The sequence below is a fragment of the Gossypium hirsutum genome, chromosome D05, assembly GCF_007990345.1.
Source record: "Gossypium hirsutum isolate 1008001.06 chromosome D05, Gossypium_hirsutum_v2.1, whole genome shotgun sequence".
In the NCBI taxonomy this organism is placed as follows: domain Eukaryota; kingdom Viridiplantae; phylum Streptophyta; class Magnoliopsida; order Malvales; family Malvaceae; genus Gossypium; species Gossypium hirsutum.
In genome coordinates, this window is record NC_053441.1 from 32,580,305 (window position 1) to 32,598,091 (window position 17,787).

General features: G+C 32.3%; 1 protein-coding gene and 1 pseudogene across 1 annotated transcript; one reads left to right on the top strand and one right to left on the bottom strand.

Moving 5' to 3' along the window:
• Positions 1-3,878: 3,878 nt before the first annotated feature.
• On the top strand, positions 3,879-12,276 carry LOC107904089 (nuclear receptor corepressor 1-like; annotated as a pseudogene).
• Positions 12,277-12,550: 274 nt separating this feature from the next.
• Positions 12,551-15,685, bottom strand: LOC107904088 (uncharacterized). The gene is made up of 4 exons (XM_016830356.2): positions 15,399-15,685; positions 13,892-14,038; positions 13,501-13,800; positions 12,551-13,388 (listed from the first exon to the last, which is right to left on the bottom strand). Exons 2-4 carry the CDS (start codon positions 14,024-14,026, stop codon positions 12,747-12,749), a joined length of 1,077 nt encoding a protein of 358 aa, XP_016685845.2. The 5' UTR covers positions 14,027-14,038; positions 15,399-15,685; the 3' UTR covers positions 12,551-12,746.
• Between the last annotated feature and the right edge of the window lie 2,102 nt (positions 15,686-17,787).

Below are 17,787 nucleotides of genomic sequence, written 5' to 3' on the forward strand. Positions count from 1 at the left end.
AAATTAATTTTTGATTTTAAAATATTAAAATTTATTTTTAAAATTTTTAAAATATTTTATATTTTGTAATTTTGTTTTAAAAAAATTATATTTCCATGTGTTAAAATGTGATTGGGCTTAAAATGTGATTGGGTTAGAGGTTTATAAGAAATAAATTGAAGATTAGGCAAAAAAAGTTAAAACATAATAATATCAAAATTTGTTGATTGGTCCATCATTGCCACATCATCATTTAATTGTTTTTTTATTTAATCCTTTTTTAACTTTTTAGCATTATTGTTAAGAAAAAAAAGTTTAAATTAAAATTATATTTTAACTATATAGTTCAAAGACTAAATTAGTAATTAATCATTTAAATTAACATATAAAGTCATCATTTGGTAGATAAAATTTAACAGATAGACTAATTTAACTATTTTTCAGTAGAGGAGTAAAAATGTAATCCACCCCTAAATATAAGTACTTCCCTAATACTTTTACCAAGTGGGTTTAAAATATGATTTCCGTCTATTTATTTTATGAAATTTATTTTTTATTTTTTATCAAAATTTGATATTTATATTTTATAAAATTTTATAAAATTAATGTAATTAGTAAATAGATAAATTTGAATTGTTTTTTTTATTAATTTATTGTATACAAAATTGAACTGTTAATTTTTTTAATTTCAAAAATATAAATTATTAACCAACTAAATTTCAAGTCAACGGTTCAGTGGAAAGATTCAACCATGTTATGTAAATAAATTAAGGGTAAATTATATCAATAGTCATTCAATTTTGGTTCTAATAACAAAATAATCATTAAATTTTCAACTCTATCACTAACAAACCAGTTATCCTAACCATTTTCCATTAGAGATTTAGGGTCAGTTCTTCATTGCTTAAAAAAAATACTTCTGGCTCCAAAAACACTTTTGAAAGAAAAGCTGTAAAGACTAAACTGCTTTTGTCTGAAATTTTTAGCTTTTCAAAAGTGCTTTTGAAAAACACTTTTGAAAATGAGCTGAAAATAAGAAGCTAAAAATTTTAGTTTTTCCTCTTTCAAAAACACTTTTAGTGCTTAATTATTTTTTCACCCCTCCAATAACATAATATTTTTCTTTTTTTTTCTTGGTGTTTAATTACAATTGTGTTAAAATCATTAATTAAAAATAAAAAAAATATTTTTTTAAAATACTAATTATAAATATTTAAATATTTAAAATATAGTTTATATATTCTAATTAAATTTTATAAATAATTAATATTTATTGCTTAAAAATATTTACAATTTATATTTTATATATTAAAATATTAACAACAAATTATAATAATTTTTATATTATTACTAAAATATAATAATATTAACTACTTTAAATATTATTTAAATGCATATTTGTTACTTGATAATAATATGTTTAAAATAGACATTTTATTTTTTAAAAATACTATTTAACAGCAATGTTAAACAATCAAATTTTAAATCAAATTTTTTAAAATCAATTTTTGTAAAGCAGTTCTCAAACTGTCATTTTCCTTCCCTCTCTCCCCATCTCATCTCCCTCCCGCTACCACCACTCTCCGATCCCTCTCTCTCTCATCCCACCGTCCCTCCCCCTACTCCGATTAGAAAGTAGAGGGGTTAAAATTAGAATTAAACTGAATAAAGTTAGTGTAATAGTGGCGTTGAGTTACGTAAGGCCATCTGTCATTCTTCTCTCTCAAGGCTCTTTGTCCCTTATCGGCCTCACGATCTCTCATTTTCTCGGCCCGTACAGATTTTCTTTCCAAACAAACACTAAGAATTTCCAAGAATATTCACTCTTCGATTTTTCCGATTGAAACAGAAAAAGCTGTTTCCGGAGCCGGAGACCGCCACGGTCTGAACGCAGTTGGATCCAGTTCACTGACACTCGAAATCCAGTGACGTAATTTTCACTTGTAAAATGGCTATATGTTTACTTCGTCACGGTTCCATTTTGATTTCTGGAAGTGAGAAGTCATAGTTAGAACCACTAGATATCTTTCTTTTTTGCTTCTGGTTATGAAAACGTGCTCGGCTTTTCAGGGTTTGGTATTCTGGAGAAAAAGACACAGTGGCATTTTGTGGGGAACTGCTGCCTCATGCGATTTGATGCCACCATAACCGTTGCATTGGGGTCGCGAGGACTATTGCAAGGAGAAGAGGCACGAGAGGAGTGAGTTATGTCTTCTGTTGACATCATTTTTTGGTTGAAAACGGCGTCAACTTGGGTTTTGAAAAATGAAATCAAATGTGGGAGTCGCCATCAATCTTTTTTGATGAGGTGTAATCGGGTCACCTCGTGAAATAGTTGTTTTTAATAAACGATTTGATTTTATTAAAACAATAAGTTTGGTCTACGAAATCCAAAAAGACGGGTTCGGGAGTCGGTTAAGCACGAGGAAGGGTTAGCACCCTCGATACGCCCAAAATTAGTACCTAGTTGATTACTTAATCTCTTGGTGTCGAAAACTAAAAAAACTTGTAAAGAATTAAAAAATACGATCCCTCCTTACATTGTGTTATTTTAAAATTACTCAAATAAATCAAAATGAAAAATGCCTCTTATCTCGAAGTAACAAAATGTCACACCTAGTAAGTTAGGACCCAACATCTCATATTTTGAGAGTAAGTTTGCATTTCACTTTTTATTTAAACTTCATTTATTTTAATTTTAAAAGGATATTCGATTACTTAGAAACAACAAAACAAATCGAAGCTCAGTAAATTAGGGCACAATTTCTCGAATTTTCTAAATATAGAGCATTGCCTTTATTTTTTGAAATTTTATGTGTTTGAAATTTTAAAGGATATCTTGCTATTTAGGTTTAACGAGAAAATCGAGACCCAGTAAATTAAGGTACAATTTATCGAATTTCCAAAATGCAAAATATTACCTTATTTAACAAAATTTCCTTTCGAATAATAGCGGGTAATTTATTTGAAGGTAAACATTTATCTTACTTAGAATAAAATAAAGCAATCCACATTAGACAACTATGTTGGGGTTTAATTTACAAAATGATGACATGAAATAACAATATAATAATAAACATGGAATAATGATACATGGATAAAATTATACAAATATATGACAATAATATGAAGGTACGAGTAAACTAATTATGGTACACACAATGAAAATAACCACTCGACATACATTATTTAAAAATTAGTATTAATAAACAAAGACAAATAAATTAAATAACATACGTAATAACTTCGAAATGAGTAGTATAAAATAAATTAGAACAAATAAATGTAGGATAATTTTGAAGAGATAATAAATGAATTTTGAACAAATAAAATAAAAATAAAAAAGTTTATACAAAACGATTTTAAAATACTATTTATAAAAATTTAAAAGTAATATGTATGTACATATAGAAATGTAAGATAGGAAAAATTTTAAAATGGATAATAAATAAACATAAGACGTATATCATAGCTGAAAAAGTACCAAATGATTTTAAAATAATTAGTATATATAATGCGTTCCAATGTAAGATAAATAATGTATAAAATACTCAATGTATAGAAACTCTAAACAAAATAAAACAGTTTTGATATAAATAATATAAAGAATTTCAAAATAAATAGTATAGGAAACAATCTAAATTACATAGTACATATAAATTCAAAATAGATAATGCAAACACATGTATTTAAGATAAATAACATATAAAAAGCTTGAGATAAATACTAGTTAATCTAAAACAGTCTAAAATAAAATAACATATAAAAGAAAATCTTAAATAATAAAAGAAACAGTTTAAAAATGTACAAAAATTGGGGTTAAAAGGTAATGGGCATGATTGAAACCAGAAATAAAATAAAGGGGATAATTAAAAATTAAAAGATGGAACGAGGGATTGATTTGCAACGTGCTAAAATATCAGGGAGCGAAGGAAGAAATATCCCAAGCCCCTTGTGCGCAGCGTTTCAGTGCAAAGGGGCACACATGGTCAAAGGACCTGATTGAAGCAGAAACAAAATTCGCAGCCCAAGTCTAAAAGGAATAAAAGGTTGGATTGCACTTCAACGCAAGATGGAGGGACTAAATGCATAAATTACCCATTAGGGCAAAGCATGCACAGATCTCCCCCATCAATCAGGCGTCGTTTCACTTGTTGCATTTGAGCAAACTTTTCCTTCTAGCCTCTGTCCCTCTCTTAGTTTCAAAAACCCTTTCCCCTTTTCTTTCAAGCACCCAACCCTTGGGTTTCTTAGTACTTGGAGCGCCACCGCCACAGCCACAAAGACCGGTGGCCGACGATGAAGGAGAAACCCCCGGCGGCGTGGTCACGGCCAACTCCGGTGAATTTCTCTTCTCCTTATTTTGCTTTTGATTTCTTTTATTATAGTTATTAAAAAATAGATTTGCAAAAGAAGAAAAAATGTAAGATAAAACAAGTAAATAAATAAAAAGGAAAACGAAGAGGAAATAACAAGGATTCAATCCTTTCAAAATTTCTGTGTTTCTTTCTAATTTTCTCTGTTCATCAAAAAACGAAGAAGCAAAATACATGAGCAGTGCTTGGGGTTTTTATAACCCGATTACCAATGCTTTTCTCTATTTTGTTTTTTTGCATTATTTTTTCTTTGTTGTTGCGTTACTTGTTGGCTTTGCAGGTGCCCGTGGCCGACAGTGGTGGCAGAGGCGTGCGAGTGGAGGCGTGGGCTGGAGGCGTGGCAGACGAGGAGGCCACGTAAGGCATGCGGTGGCCAGCTAGGGTTTGCTACTGAAATTTTAAGTTTGTGGGCTGATTATTTTGGGCTTAAGGTTTGGGTAGTTGGGATTGAATTTTGGGTTTGTTGTATTTTATTTTATTTGGACAATGGGCCCAGCAAATTTGGGCTTCTACATCGTCTTATCCGGACGGGTCCTTTAGAGAATTCACCCGTTGGGGCTCCGCTGACTTCCGTCGTCCTCCTGGTATGTTCTTTCCTTCGTTTTACACTGTTTGTGTCACTGATATTTGAAAGTTAGGATTGTATCATCATGAGCTTTGCATGGTAGGTTTATTTATATATTTATTTTTTTGTGGGGACTAAGGATTGGTTAGATTCTGGGGATTTTTAGATTTAATATCTTTTGGCAGTATCTGTCGTTCTTTTCTTTTGTTTCATTCTAGACACTTTCATTTTAGTTAATGAGGTTTTTTCTTTTCTATATTCCCCCTTGTTTCGCTTTTCATAATAAATCAAAATTTGCTTTCCGGCTTGTGTTTTTCTTTCCTATTTTTCTTTATCATTTCCATTGGACGTTAACTTCGCTTTTGATACATGGGTTTAGTATTTTAGTGTTCTTCTACTTTTCCATTTTGAAGTAATGATTATTTTTGGGGTTTCTATACTATTCTCTTTTATTTTTCAGTGTTTTCATTTGATATACCTTTTCTAGTAAGAAAGGATAATATCAGACTCTATACTTCTCAATATTTGAGCATTCAACGACAAACATTGACCATAAGGAAATCATGCATATTGACCAATAAAAAATCACATATTTTGTAGATAAGCTAGACCACACTTTGGAGTTTCCTACTATCTTAAGTTTTTTATATTATATATACACATAAACTTGCAAAAGCTCATACATATACATATTGCGCACTACTTCACTTAGGCTAGTGCCTTTTTCCACCTTATGCTTGAGGCAATACAAGAGTTCTAGTGCCTAGAAGGTGTCTTGCGCCCTTGACAACACTCAAGTTCATGACCTTGTGAAAATGTAATTTTTAGTTTTGTGACCTTATGGGTTTCATTGTAGGTGATTTTTAGAATTGACATTCACGAAAACATTATGCATAAGAAATTTTCAAAATATAACATAAGCGGTCGCTCTCATATGTGATCTTTAGAATTGCCTTTCGCCAAACATTTAAACATAGGAGTTTTTAAAAATATAACATAGATGACCGTTCTCAGATAGCTGATCCTTAGAATTGCCTTTCACCAAAACATTAAACATAGGTGATCTTCAAAATGTAATGGAGGCTATCATTCTCAAATATAACATAAGCGATATTCAAAAATAAAATATATTAAAATTATGTTACAATGTGCATATTGAGAATCAAAATCCAATCAATAACGTGGAAAGATACTATGACACAACTTCACCAAATGCAATCTTATATATATTCAACTCATTTCCTTACATATATACACACCTTTCTTGAGTTAATATTTTTGTCTTCCCTTTGGTTGTTTAAATGATCTTATGCACGTAATGGTAAGCAGGGTGGTTGGCATCTGTTTGCCAAGGAAAATGGTGGTCATGGATTCCTGCCATCACATTCAGGTGACAAGATCTTAGGTGATGAGAGCTGCCATCAGTCAGTTTCTTGTGTATATGTGAATAATGAATGGTTTCGGTCGATGATATGCTATTATACACTTCCTATACTCTGACTTTGTAAACACATCAGAGCAACTTCAAAAGGACCTACATGATAATAAGACTAGTGGTGTCAATGGGTTAGGCACAGGACAAAGATGTGAGAGAGGGAATTCTGTAGGCTCAATTAATTGGAAGCCTCTTAAGTGGAGCTGCTCTAGAAGCTTGTCTTCATGGGGTTCAGGGTTTAGCCATTCAAGTAGCTCAAAGAGCTTAGGAGGTATAGATTCTGGAGAATGGAAGTTACAACAAAAACTTTGATCCCAATCCAGTCAGATTCTGGGGACGCAGCAGCCTGTGTCATACCTGCTGCACCTTCTGGTGAGACAACACCAAGAAAGAAGCCATGCCTTGGATGGGGGCAGGGTCTAGCAAAATATGAAAAAAAGAAAGTTGAATGCCCTGATAAAAGCATGAACAGAGTTGAGGCTACAACTTCTGCTGGTAGTACGGAATCCAGTAATTCTATGAGTTCTAACTTGGCTGACAAGAGCCCTAGAGTTCTTGGATTTTCTGATTGTTCTTCTTCTGCAACTCCCTCATCTGTTGATTGTGGTTCCTCACCAGGTAAATGCTTAGATTTTCTTATAAATCAAGTGTTAAGCAAATGTATCTAAGACAGGTGTAATATCAATGGCTATTTTATTGTCCTGTCTGGTTAATTGGAATGCTGTATAGAAGTGGTCTTTGAATTATAAAATATATGTGCTTTTTCCGACCACTCCCTTTTATGCCCAGCAATAACATTCTTGTGACTTATTATCAGCATGACCTTTGTTTGATCATATGTTCTTGACTCTCCACTTCTCCTCCCTGGCCATTCTTAGTAACTTGTAAGTCTTGTATTAAATTGATGTTTAGGACTAGTCTTGGTCTCTTCTAAATCTATGTGCCTTTATTTTCCCCTACGATCTTTAACTGGCTCTTATTTCACAGTTATGCGACTCTTGTCACTGCCATGACCATTTGCTTGTTTCAAATGCCTAAATAAGTACTTTTTTATTACATATCCATCATTGACTCTGCCTTTCCCTTTAAAGCAAACACTATATCAGTAGTCTTCTTTATGAGGTGATAGCTCTTTTCCTTTTGTCAATTCCTAGGTGCCATCGCTCTATGGGGTAGAGCTAGAGCCAAACTCTAGAGAAATCTCGTGTCCTATTTTAAATGGTAAAACTTCAAATATTTTTCAAGATTTGTTGCTCCTAGTGAAGAATTTAACCTATGTTGTAAATAGTTGTTTTCTTCTTTATGTTTCTTGTAGCTTCCAGGTCATGTTTGAAGGAGTTCTTTTTTTTTTTTAATTGGAAATGTCAAATTGCAGAATCATAAATGATACCATTTCTCCCTTTGTCTGTTTTCTATATTGATTGTATTAATGACTTATGAGTATGCTTTCTCATTTGTTGCCAAAATATTCCTGGTTGTTACAGGTGTGGAAGATAAATCATTTTTCCAAGCTGCAAATTTTGATACTGATATTAGTAACTTATGTAGTTCTCCCAGTCTTAGGTCTCAAAATCATCCGGGAGGGTCAGCTTTTAGTTTTGAGAAATTGGATACCAATTCAGTTATTCATTTGGGCTCTTCACTTATTGATTTACTTCAGTCTGATGATCCTAGTACGGTGATTTTGTTTGGTCTACTGCAATAAATAAGTTTTTACCATGTAAAGGTGATGTTTTGAGGGCATTGGAGATGATTGAAACTGAAATTAATTCATTTGAAAATGAACTTAAGTTGTTGAAAGGTGACTCTTGAAGCAGATGTCAATTGCCAGCAACATCTAGTTCTCTTCCTGATGAGGAAAATGGGAAAACTTGTGAGGAACAAAAGATTGTATCTGTTATGGTCCATCAACCTACTTCCTTGAAAATTGATAATTGTGGTAATGTTCTTAGGGAAAAGCTTCCCCTTTGTAATGGTGTCCTGGAAGAAGTGAATGCTGATGTAAAAGATGGGGATATTGATGGTAGTTTCTAAATTTGTGGAACCATTGTCTTTGGAGAAAGTGGTTTCTGCATCAGATAATTTGGATACCAGTCAATTGACAACAATGGAGGAGGTGGTTTTAGTGACTGCTTCAAGTAATGAAGGGAGTTGTACACCCATTTCTGCGGAAGGCAGTATGGTCAAAAAGATAGATGACAATGCACATGTTCCTGGATCTTTAAACTATGATGCTGGTAGAGAAAATATAGTATATGTTGAAATACTGACCCCTTATAAGGAATTGGAAAATATAGTATTTCTGAAATTCACAATGCAGCAAGCTGCCAGACTGATTCCTCAATCAGGAAAAGGATTGCAATGCAGAAGCAGTACTTAAGATTTAAGGAGAGAAGTTTATCGCTTAAGGCATTTCACCATGCATGGAATGAAGATATGCGCTTACTGTCAGTGAGAAAACGCCATGCAAAGTCTCAGAAGAAGTATGAATTTAGTTTATGTTCAACAGATGGTGGCTACCAAAAGCATTGCTCCTCCATTCTTTCTCACTCACTTCTGGTAATTGTTTTAGCCTCCTGCTTTAGAGTAGCTTTATGTGTTGCTAGTTTTGTTGTGATTTTGCATATTGTTGAATGACCTTTATTTCAAGTATGTTACACTTTATTGTTTCTGCTTGGCTTTTGTCTTTTTTCTTGTGATCATTTTTTCTATACTTGAATGCATGTGAGGTATAATGTTGAAGGATTAAATCTTATAAAATTGAATTGTGGATCATATTAACAATTTACATCCTTATCAACTTTAATGGACATGAAATTATTATAGAAGTGTCGCTGAAGATTACCATGTGAAATAGGAGAATTTACTCTGGAAGAAAGTAGAACTACAAGCTAGAATTTTTAAAAATCATATATAGACAAGAGGGTAATCCAGGTTCTGTTCTTTCAAGCTAAGATTTGAGGTTTATTTGATTTTAAATAAAATAGTAATCAATGATATCATGGTAAACAAATACTTCCATGACAATTTGATTTGGCATGGAATTGAATAGATTAACATGCTGGATGCTGGGGTCCTTGCAAAGAGATGATTGTTCTAGCTGAACCTTTACTTGTTTATAGGTGGAAGATGCAGCAGTTTAGAGGATATGAAGTTCAACTTATCTCCTAGTTTCAAGGTGCTTTTCTATATGTTCTTGTGGTCAGTCATTCATATTATTAGATATATTGGGTTTTTGTCTGTGAATATCTGGTAGTAAGTAGAATACATAGAAAGTAACGGTTTATTGCCTTTCAACTGGTGAAATTCATTGCATGTAAAAGTCTATTTATGATTTCTTGGAAATTTCTTATTTTGGTGCTAGAGAGATGCTTGAAGTTACTAACACTAGTATACTACATTCCATCTAATGCCTGATATCTGATGAATGTAGGGTAGGTTGGATGCATTGGGGTGCATCTTCCTCAATGACTAGTGCACTAGTATGACTGGTAGTACAGATTGCTTACTTGCAAGACTATTTCTGTAGAAAATTTTCTGTTTGATCCTACTTGGGAGTTGGGAGAATGTCATTTAATATTTGATTTGGCTTAAGTTTATGCTGCTGTAAATGTCGGATTGTTAAATATCTGCAATGTATATTCCAAAACCATTCAAGCTATCATGATTTCTAGGAAATATTTGGGATTGCTTGTGAGAGTGCTCAAAACTTGGGATTTTGGAGTAATTTAACTGGGATTTGCTTTATGGCCTTAGTTTTCCTGCTGAAAATAGTAAAACACTTGGAACCTCTATTTTCCTTCATATTTTTTACTTGAATGCTTTCATCTGTACAAATGTTGTTTCTATGCTTGTAACTGTTTTAGTGTTATTTCTTTTTAGTACCAAGTGAATGTATTAAGCTGCTCACTTTCAACTTGGATTTGCCTTAACCAGTGTTGCTGATATATTTTTTGTTTTCTTTAAATGTCTATCTATTTTTGTTCTATTTTTCTGGAAGATTGTTTTAAGGACTTGCTTTTATAGATACTGATGCATATAATTACTTTCTGGGGTTGTTTTTGCAGCACAATATTTGATCCTGGAACCTAGTACAGTGATGATTAATATTGCAAGCAAACTGCTTCTAGATTCCAATGGCAGGCTTTACAGGATTGCTTTGAAGATGCCAGGATTAGTTTTGGATGAGAAAGAGGAGCAGGTTTCTAGGTTTATCTCTAGTAATGGACTGGTTGAAGACCCATGTGCTGCTGAGAAGGAAAGAGCTTTGATCAATCCTTCGACATCTGAAGAAAAGGAAATTTTTATAGATAAGTTGGCTGCCTTTGGGAAGGACTTCAGAAAGATTGCCTCTTTTCTTGATCACAAGACAACTGCAGATTGTGTCGAGTTCTATTACAAAAACCTCAAGTCTGAATGTTTTGAGAGAAAAAAGAAGCTTGATCTGAGTAAGCAGGGGAAGTCTTTTATGAATACCTACTTGTTGACATCTAGGAAAAAGTGGAGCCGTGATTTTAATGCTGCATCCCTTGATGTTCTGGGTGCAGCTTCAGTTATAACAGCTCATGCAGAAAATGCCATGCAAAATCAGAAAGCACCTTCAGGTAGGATCTTTATAGAAAGCCACTGCAATTCTAGAACATCTCAATTTGATGATAGCATTGCTAAAAGGTCAAGCAGTTCTGAAATTATTTGGAAGGATGAAGTAGCTGTAGCTGCTGATGTTTTAGCAGGTATCTGTGGTTCTTTGTCTTCCAAGGCAATGAGTTCTTGCATCATTGGTTCTGCTGACCCTGGAGAAGCCCTACCACTGTGAGTGGAAATGCGAAAAAGTTAGTTCTGTGGCTAAAAGGCCTTCAACATCTGATGTCACTCTGAATATTGATGATACTTGTTCAGATAATAGTTGTTGGGAAATGGTTCCTGCTGATTGGTTGGATGAGGAAAAATCTGTCTTTATACAGGCCGTCTTGTCTTATGGTAAGGATTTTGGAATGATCTCACAATCTGTTGGAACAAGTTCCAGGGATCAATGCAAGGTTTTCTTTAGCAAAGCTCGCAAATGCCTTGGACGGGACTTGATACATCCAAGAACTAGAAGCATTGGAACACCCAAAGTGATGATGCAATTGGTGATGGCAGTGATACGGGAGATGCTTGTGTCCTGGAGAGCTCAGTTGTTTGCAGCAAAAAGTTGGTGTCAAAAATGGAGGACTTGCCTTCCTCTATTGTGAGCATGGACTTTGATGAATCTGATATTAACAGGGAAGTGAGTTTGCAAACTGACCTGAACTTATCAGACGAAAAAAATGGGAGGCTAATAGATCATAGAGATTCTGAGGCAGTGGAAGCTATGGTTTCTGATGTGGGCCAGACTGAGCCAATTTCTGAAGGTGTTGGTGATGTTATTGTTGTTGATGGCAGCAGGGCTGAGTCGGTTTATGTTCATAGAACTGCTGCTTTGGCCAATCTAAATGCCGTAAGAAATCACGTTGCTGAACAGGGACCAGGTGTTTCTATTGCAGTATCAGGAGCTCTTGGGGAGGCTGTTGATCCTTGCGTTTCTAGATTAGATACTGTGCTTGAGCCCAAATCTGATGCTGGTTCGGGAAATGATTGGAGGCAAGGGAAACTTCATTGTCCAAAGATGGTCTGGATGAACATCATACAAAATGTAGTGCAGACACTAGCGTTTTAACGACACTTCATTGTCCAAAGATTAGATACTGTGCTTGAGCCCAAATCCTTGCGTTTTAACGACACTTGATGACGGCGCAATGTACAGTTATTAAGTCCAGTCTTTTGGTAGTGTATGCGTGTGTTTTAGGTGATTTGTAATGTTCCAGCATCCTCGTATATGTTGTATTTGATGGAAAATACACACAAAATAATAATAATCCATGAAAGTTAAGAGGAAGTCATTTGAATGGGTTTGAATATTCTTTTACCTTCTTTCAATATAATCCATGCATAGTCGATTCTCTCAGTAATGTCTATTTTTTCTTATTATCACTACATTCAACATGGATTTGATGGTTGTTTTCTTTTCTTTGAGACTGATTTGAAAAAATACTCATTCAAAACTCAATGAACTTGACTTATTGATCTCTATTAATCCTAAAACCAAGCAGGTCTTTTATTAAATAACTAAATCTAATTTAAATTTTGCCTAAACATGAAAGGTTACGTTGAGTATGAAGAAATTTGGGTTTCTGCATCTTTTATTAAGTCCATGATTTTTGCCAAAACAAAAACATTGATGTCTGGGTTCAACAAAGGAACACTACAAAACATAAATAGAAACAAACGGTCCACGACTTTGGACTTCTCTGTTTAAACACATCAAGGATTACTCTCTTATGCAGAAACGGCAGTCTCTTTAAAGATATTATTAGCAAAACACATCTGTGGATGAAGACGGCCTTGCCATTGCAACCTGTATGGAAACTGGCTCCCATTCCGCCACATCTTTCCTGCAATCACTGTTCTTAACTGCAACGATGTCCAACTGGTTCGCACCACCCACAGAAACCGATGATTCCTCCATACCTAATCGCTTTGCTGCTACTGCTTTCAATCGATATCGTTCGGCCCTAGATCCGATAACCTGTCCTAATACAGACGCTGCAATGGTAAATGCCATAGCTGTCTTTGGCATCAACACTGATTTCCGGAGCATGGCTATGAATGGAACAGCTGCATGGATAGCCACAAACCAAGATGGTGAGAATTTTTCAGTGTGTTCCCGCCATATCCCTAACGGAACATTTGCCGCCATGCCTAACACCCCGATCACCAGTACTTTTGTGGGTAAGGATTGTGGGCGGAGATTCTTGGCAAATGCGGTTTGTGCTAGTGCTGCCCGGGCTGCAACAACTGCAGGTGGGCACCTGTATTTCATCCCCGGTGGCGGCTGCAAAACCTTCGCAACTAGTGGCAAAACACCGCTGACCGCCCTATACGACTTTGCAATCGGACAGTTCCCGTTTTGCAGCCATTCATTGCCCATAGCTTCGTGATTCGATTTTCCACCCTGAAAATTAGCATAAATGATGTCAAAATAATAATCCAAAATCGTCAAGACATTTTTCCAAACTACTACCCGCAAATCAACAGACACGGTCAATGATCAGATGTTAGATTACCTGTGAAGAAGACTCTTTCTTGGACGATTTTCCTTTCCCTTTTCCTTTCTGATTGTTCCACTTATTAGAAAATGCATCAAAACTGAAAGGCCCTCCCGGTCCAAAGGATGAGAGACTAATGGTGGCTGCCTTTGCAGCCAAAGGATTGAACTTTGGTGGGGCTGTTTCGGTCTCAGCTTTCTCAATACGCAAGGATGATTGTCCAGATAGCGGAACTACTCCGTCACGTCCATGGAAAAGCCTGAATGCCATGTCGAAATTGGGTCCATCTTCAAATATTGGTCCTTTGGCTCCTCGTACCTTGGGCCAAGAAAAAAGGAAAGGAAAAAAACTATCAAATAAAACCCACAACCCATGAAGCATATCGCTCATGACCGACACAAAACCTTACCGGCATGGGAAAAGGCAAGGCAGACGAGAAGGAAAAGTTAGTTGGCTCGTTAATGTTTCTCAAAAATGGACATCTAAGAATGTCCATTTGGGAAGATGAAAATTCCTCATTTAGGCCTCTGAAGAAAAAATCCATTTCTGACGTAACCTTCACAAAAACGTAAAATGGTTACAAAAAATCTTAATTTGCTAAGAGTAATCTGATTCACCATGTGTTAAACAAGTTAACAATCAAGATAAAAAAGATCGAACTCTATGTATATCGGCAGTTATATGTTAACAATCATAAAACAAGGGCCATATAAGGAACCAATATCAATTGACCATAGAATAAAATCAAACATGTTGATCAGATCAACAGAATGAAAATAAAAACAGAAGCTTTCAAACTGCAGAAGGTGGAAAACATTTAAAAGAACTTCCAACCTCAACTCTCTTATTCATATGGAATTTACAAAATCACTCGTGAATGAAATATCGAAGCTCAAAAACTACCCCATGAATCAATACAAGCCAATCTTAAACCAAAATCAAACAAGTTTTATCGGCTCAAAGCAAGTCAAGAATGAAGGCTGAAGCTTTTAAACAGCAGACTATGGAAAACATTACCAAATCAAATGCATGGATTTTACTAAATCAGTCTTGAACGAATATCAGAGCTCGAAAATTACCAACAAATCGCTATCAAAGCTTGAAAATTACCCAATAAATTGATATAAGTAAATCTTAAACCAAAATAATATACGTTATATCAAAGTCAAAGCAGTCAAGAACAAAGGCTGAAGCTTTTAAACAGCAGATTACAGAAAAATTTACCACAATTCTAACATGAAATGTTAACAAGCACATGCAATTTATTAAATCATCCATGAATGAATATCAAAGATCGAAAATTACAGAACAAATCGATACGAATCAATCTTAAACCAAACAAAACATGTTTAATCCACTCAAAGCAGTTAAGAATAAAGGCTAAAGTTTATAGACAGCAGATTTAACATTACTCGTTCAAAGACTCGAATTCAATAAAATAATTACCATGAAGACCAAAGAAAAATGATCGGTAAATATATAATTGAAATCTTAAAAAAAAATCCAATTAAAAAGAAACGTTTAAGTAAAAATAAAAATAAAAAACCATTAATTTCCTCAGAAAAATAATGCTCTCATTGAGCCTAGAAAAACCTCAAAAATTACTAAAAAACCAAAAATCCTAGATTACTGTACAGATCCCTAACATACGATAGCTAAGCCATTAGAATTTCACATATAAAACCTAAATAAATAAATAAATTTAAATTAATCGCCAAAAAACAGTAGAAAACATGAAAAAAAGGGGAACAATCCATCAAAGCTAAGAAAACCAAAAACCTAAACACCCGTCTAAGAATTTGAAAAGACCACGCGATTAAAATCAAAAGGGAACTAAAAAACGGATTAAAAGCAATAGAATTAAGGAAAATCTATCCAAAAAAAAAAACCAAGAACAATCTAAATAAAAATCGTACCTTTTTGCAGCTAACAACGATCAAGGAGAGGAAAAATAAAGAAAACTAAAAAAGAAAAATTGGGAGATAATTTAATTGAAACAAAGAAAGCAATCAAACAAGAGTTAGGTGAGAAAGGGGAGAATTCAGTATAAAACAAGACGTTTTGTTCATTTTAGTTGCAATCACAATAACAATAAATAAACAAATAAATAAAAATTATTCCTGAAGAGTAGAAAACGGCAACGTTTCGAGCACACGCCTTTGCAAGAAAGGGGAGTGGGTCAACCTTTGCGTGTGCCGGCCATAATTGAAGTGTTTGAGTCGAAATTAATTTATGAATTATTATTAATTTAATATAAATAATAATGTAAAAGAAAAAAAAGGGAAAAAATGACTTTTTTTTTATAAAAATAATATTAAAAAATGTTTAGTTATAAAAAGAGGGTAGGAATAAATTAATTACGAAAATGAAGTCTTTATTATAATAATTTTAAGTAGTCTTTAAAAATATCTGACACGAAAAAAAAAATAAGGAACAAGAAGTGAACAAAATTTGAGGAAATTACATTAAAGTCATTAAATACAGGAAAAAGGCTATTATCTTGTGTTAAAATCACAAATAAGATTTTTAAATTTTTTTTTCACTTTTTTAGTTTTTTTTTTTGTAAATTTACGTGTGCCATGAATGCGTCAGACCATATCGCAAATTATTCACTTTTCAATTTTTTTACTTTCCTGTCAATTTTAAAAAAAAAATTCACTGATGCTGTCTATTTTTATAATTAATTTGTTCCCACCTTATTTTTTTAATTAATTAAATTTTTAATATTACTTTTATAAAAAGAAGAAAAAAGTATTTATTTTTATCTCGTATACAATTATAAAATAGATTATATTTTTTTAAGTGAAATATAAATAAAAATTTCAGAAAAATATAAAAAAATATTTCTAGGAAAAGAGAATTTTGATAAATTATTACATTTTGCAGATATATTCAAATGTTAATGAAATTTTGAAGCACATTCATCCAAACTAATTTTGTTAAATAATGAATCTAAAAGTGTAGAGACAAAATAATAACTTAATAAATTTATTAATGATGTACAGTAACGCTTATGTAAGATTTTTTAATATATATATTTGACTTAAAAAAATTGGAAGTGGTATGTTTCATGTTTTCCATGACGATACTTACAGATGGCCTATAATATATGTTTTAATTAAATTAAAAAAAAATAAAAGAATGAAAGTTTCTTAAATTTTAAAGAATTGATATCAAATAATAGTGAAACGCAATTGAAGTTAGATGTTGATATATTTTCTTATCATATATTAAAAAGAAAAATGACGCATGTCAATATTTTTTATCTTCCCCTAGTGGTGAATACTTAGTTACTTTTAATCTATAATTTATATATATATATATATAAATTCGTGTTTAAAAAATTTTAAATTAATGAAAATGATTTTATTTTTTATATTATTAAATTCATATTTAAAAATAATTTAAAATAAAATAGAAGTTGTGATGATTATACATTTAAAAATAATTATAATTTAATATTATTTGTGGTAATTACATATTTAAAAATAATTATAATTATAATTACAATTACAATTATTAATGAAAAGTGTACTAATTTTAAAATAAAGTTATTACTTAAATAGAACTTTAAGAATAAAATAGAGGGAAAAAAATTGTGATTATTATAAGCTACCATTATTAATTAAAAAAAATTTGACAGAAACAAAAGTTATACTAATTTTATTTATGTAAAATAGAGTTATTGTTTGAATAGAATTCTAAACATATTAATTATGACTTAATGATTATTTTGAATTATGTTACTTTGCATTAATTATATAAAGTAAAATTATATTATATATTGAATATGTTAAAAATATTTTAATTATTATTTAAAAATTTTCTATTATAATGTTTGAATTGATTAATTAATATATTTTAATTAATTTAGTAATTTAAATAAAAATATTATTTTATGTTAATTACTGTAATTAAAAAGTACAATATTTAAAAAAACTAATTAAATATTAACGCATAAAATCACATGATATTAGAAGCTAACCTATTATATATATATATCAACAATTCATATTAAATATATATTTTTTAAAATTTATATTATTTATATTCATATTATCTTTTAATAGTATGTAACATCCAATTAACTTTTTAATACCGAGTACAGCGGTTTAAATTTTTGCATTTTTCAATAAATAACTTTTATATACTCCAAAAAAAGGTCAACAGTTACACCATAGAAAGTGGAAAATACTGATTTCCACTTTTATTGTTCATTGAGGAAGGATTAGGTAGTTTTGGTTGCTGCTAGTTCACCAGAAAGCTCATCTCTTTTCACACATGGACCTTAGGATTAGGTATGAA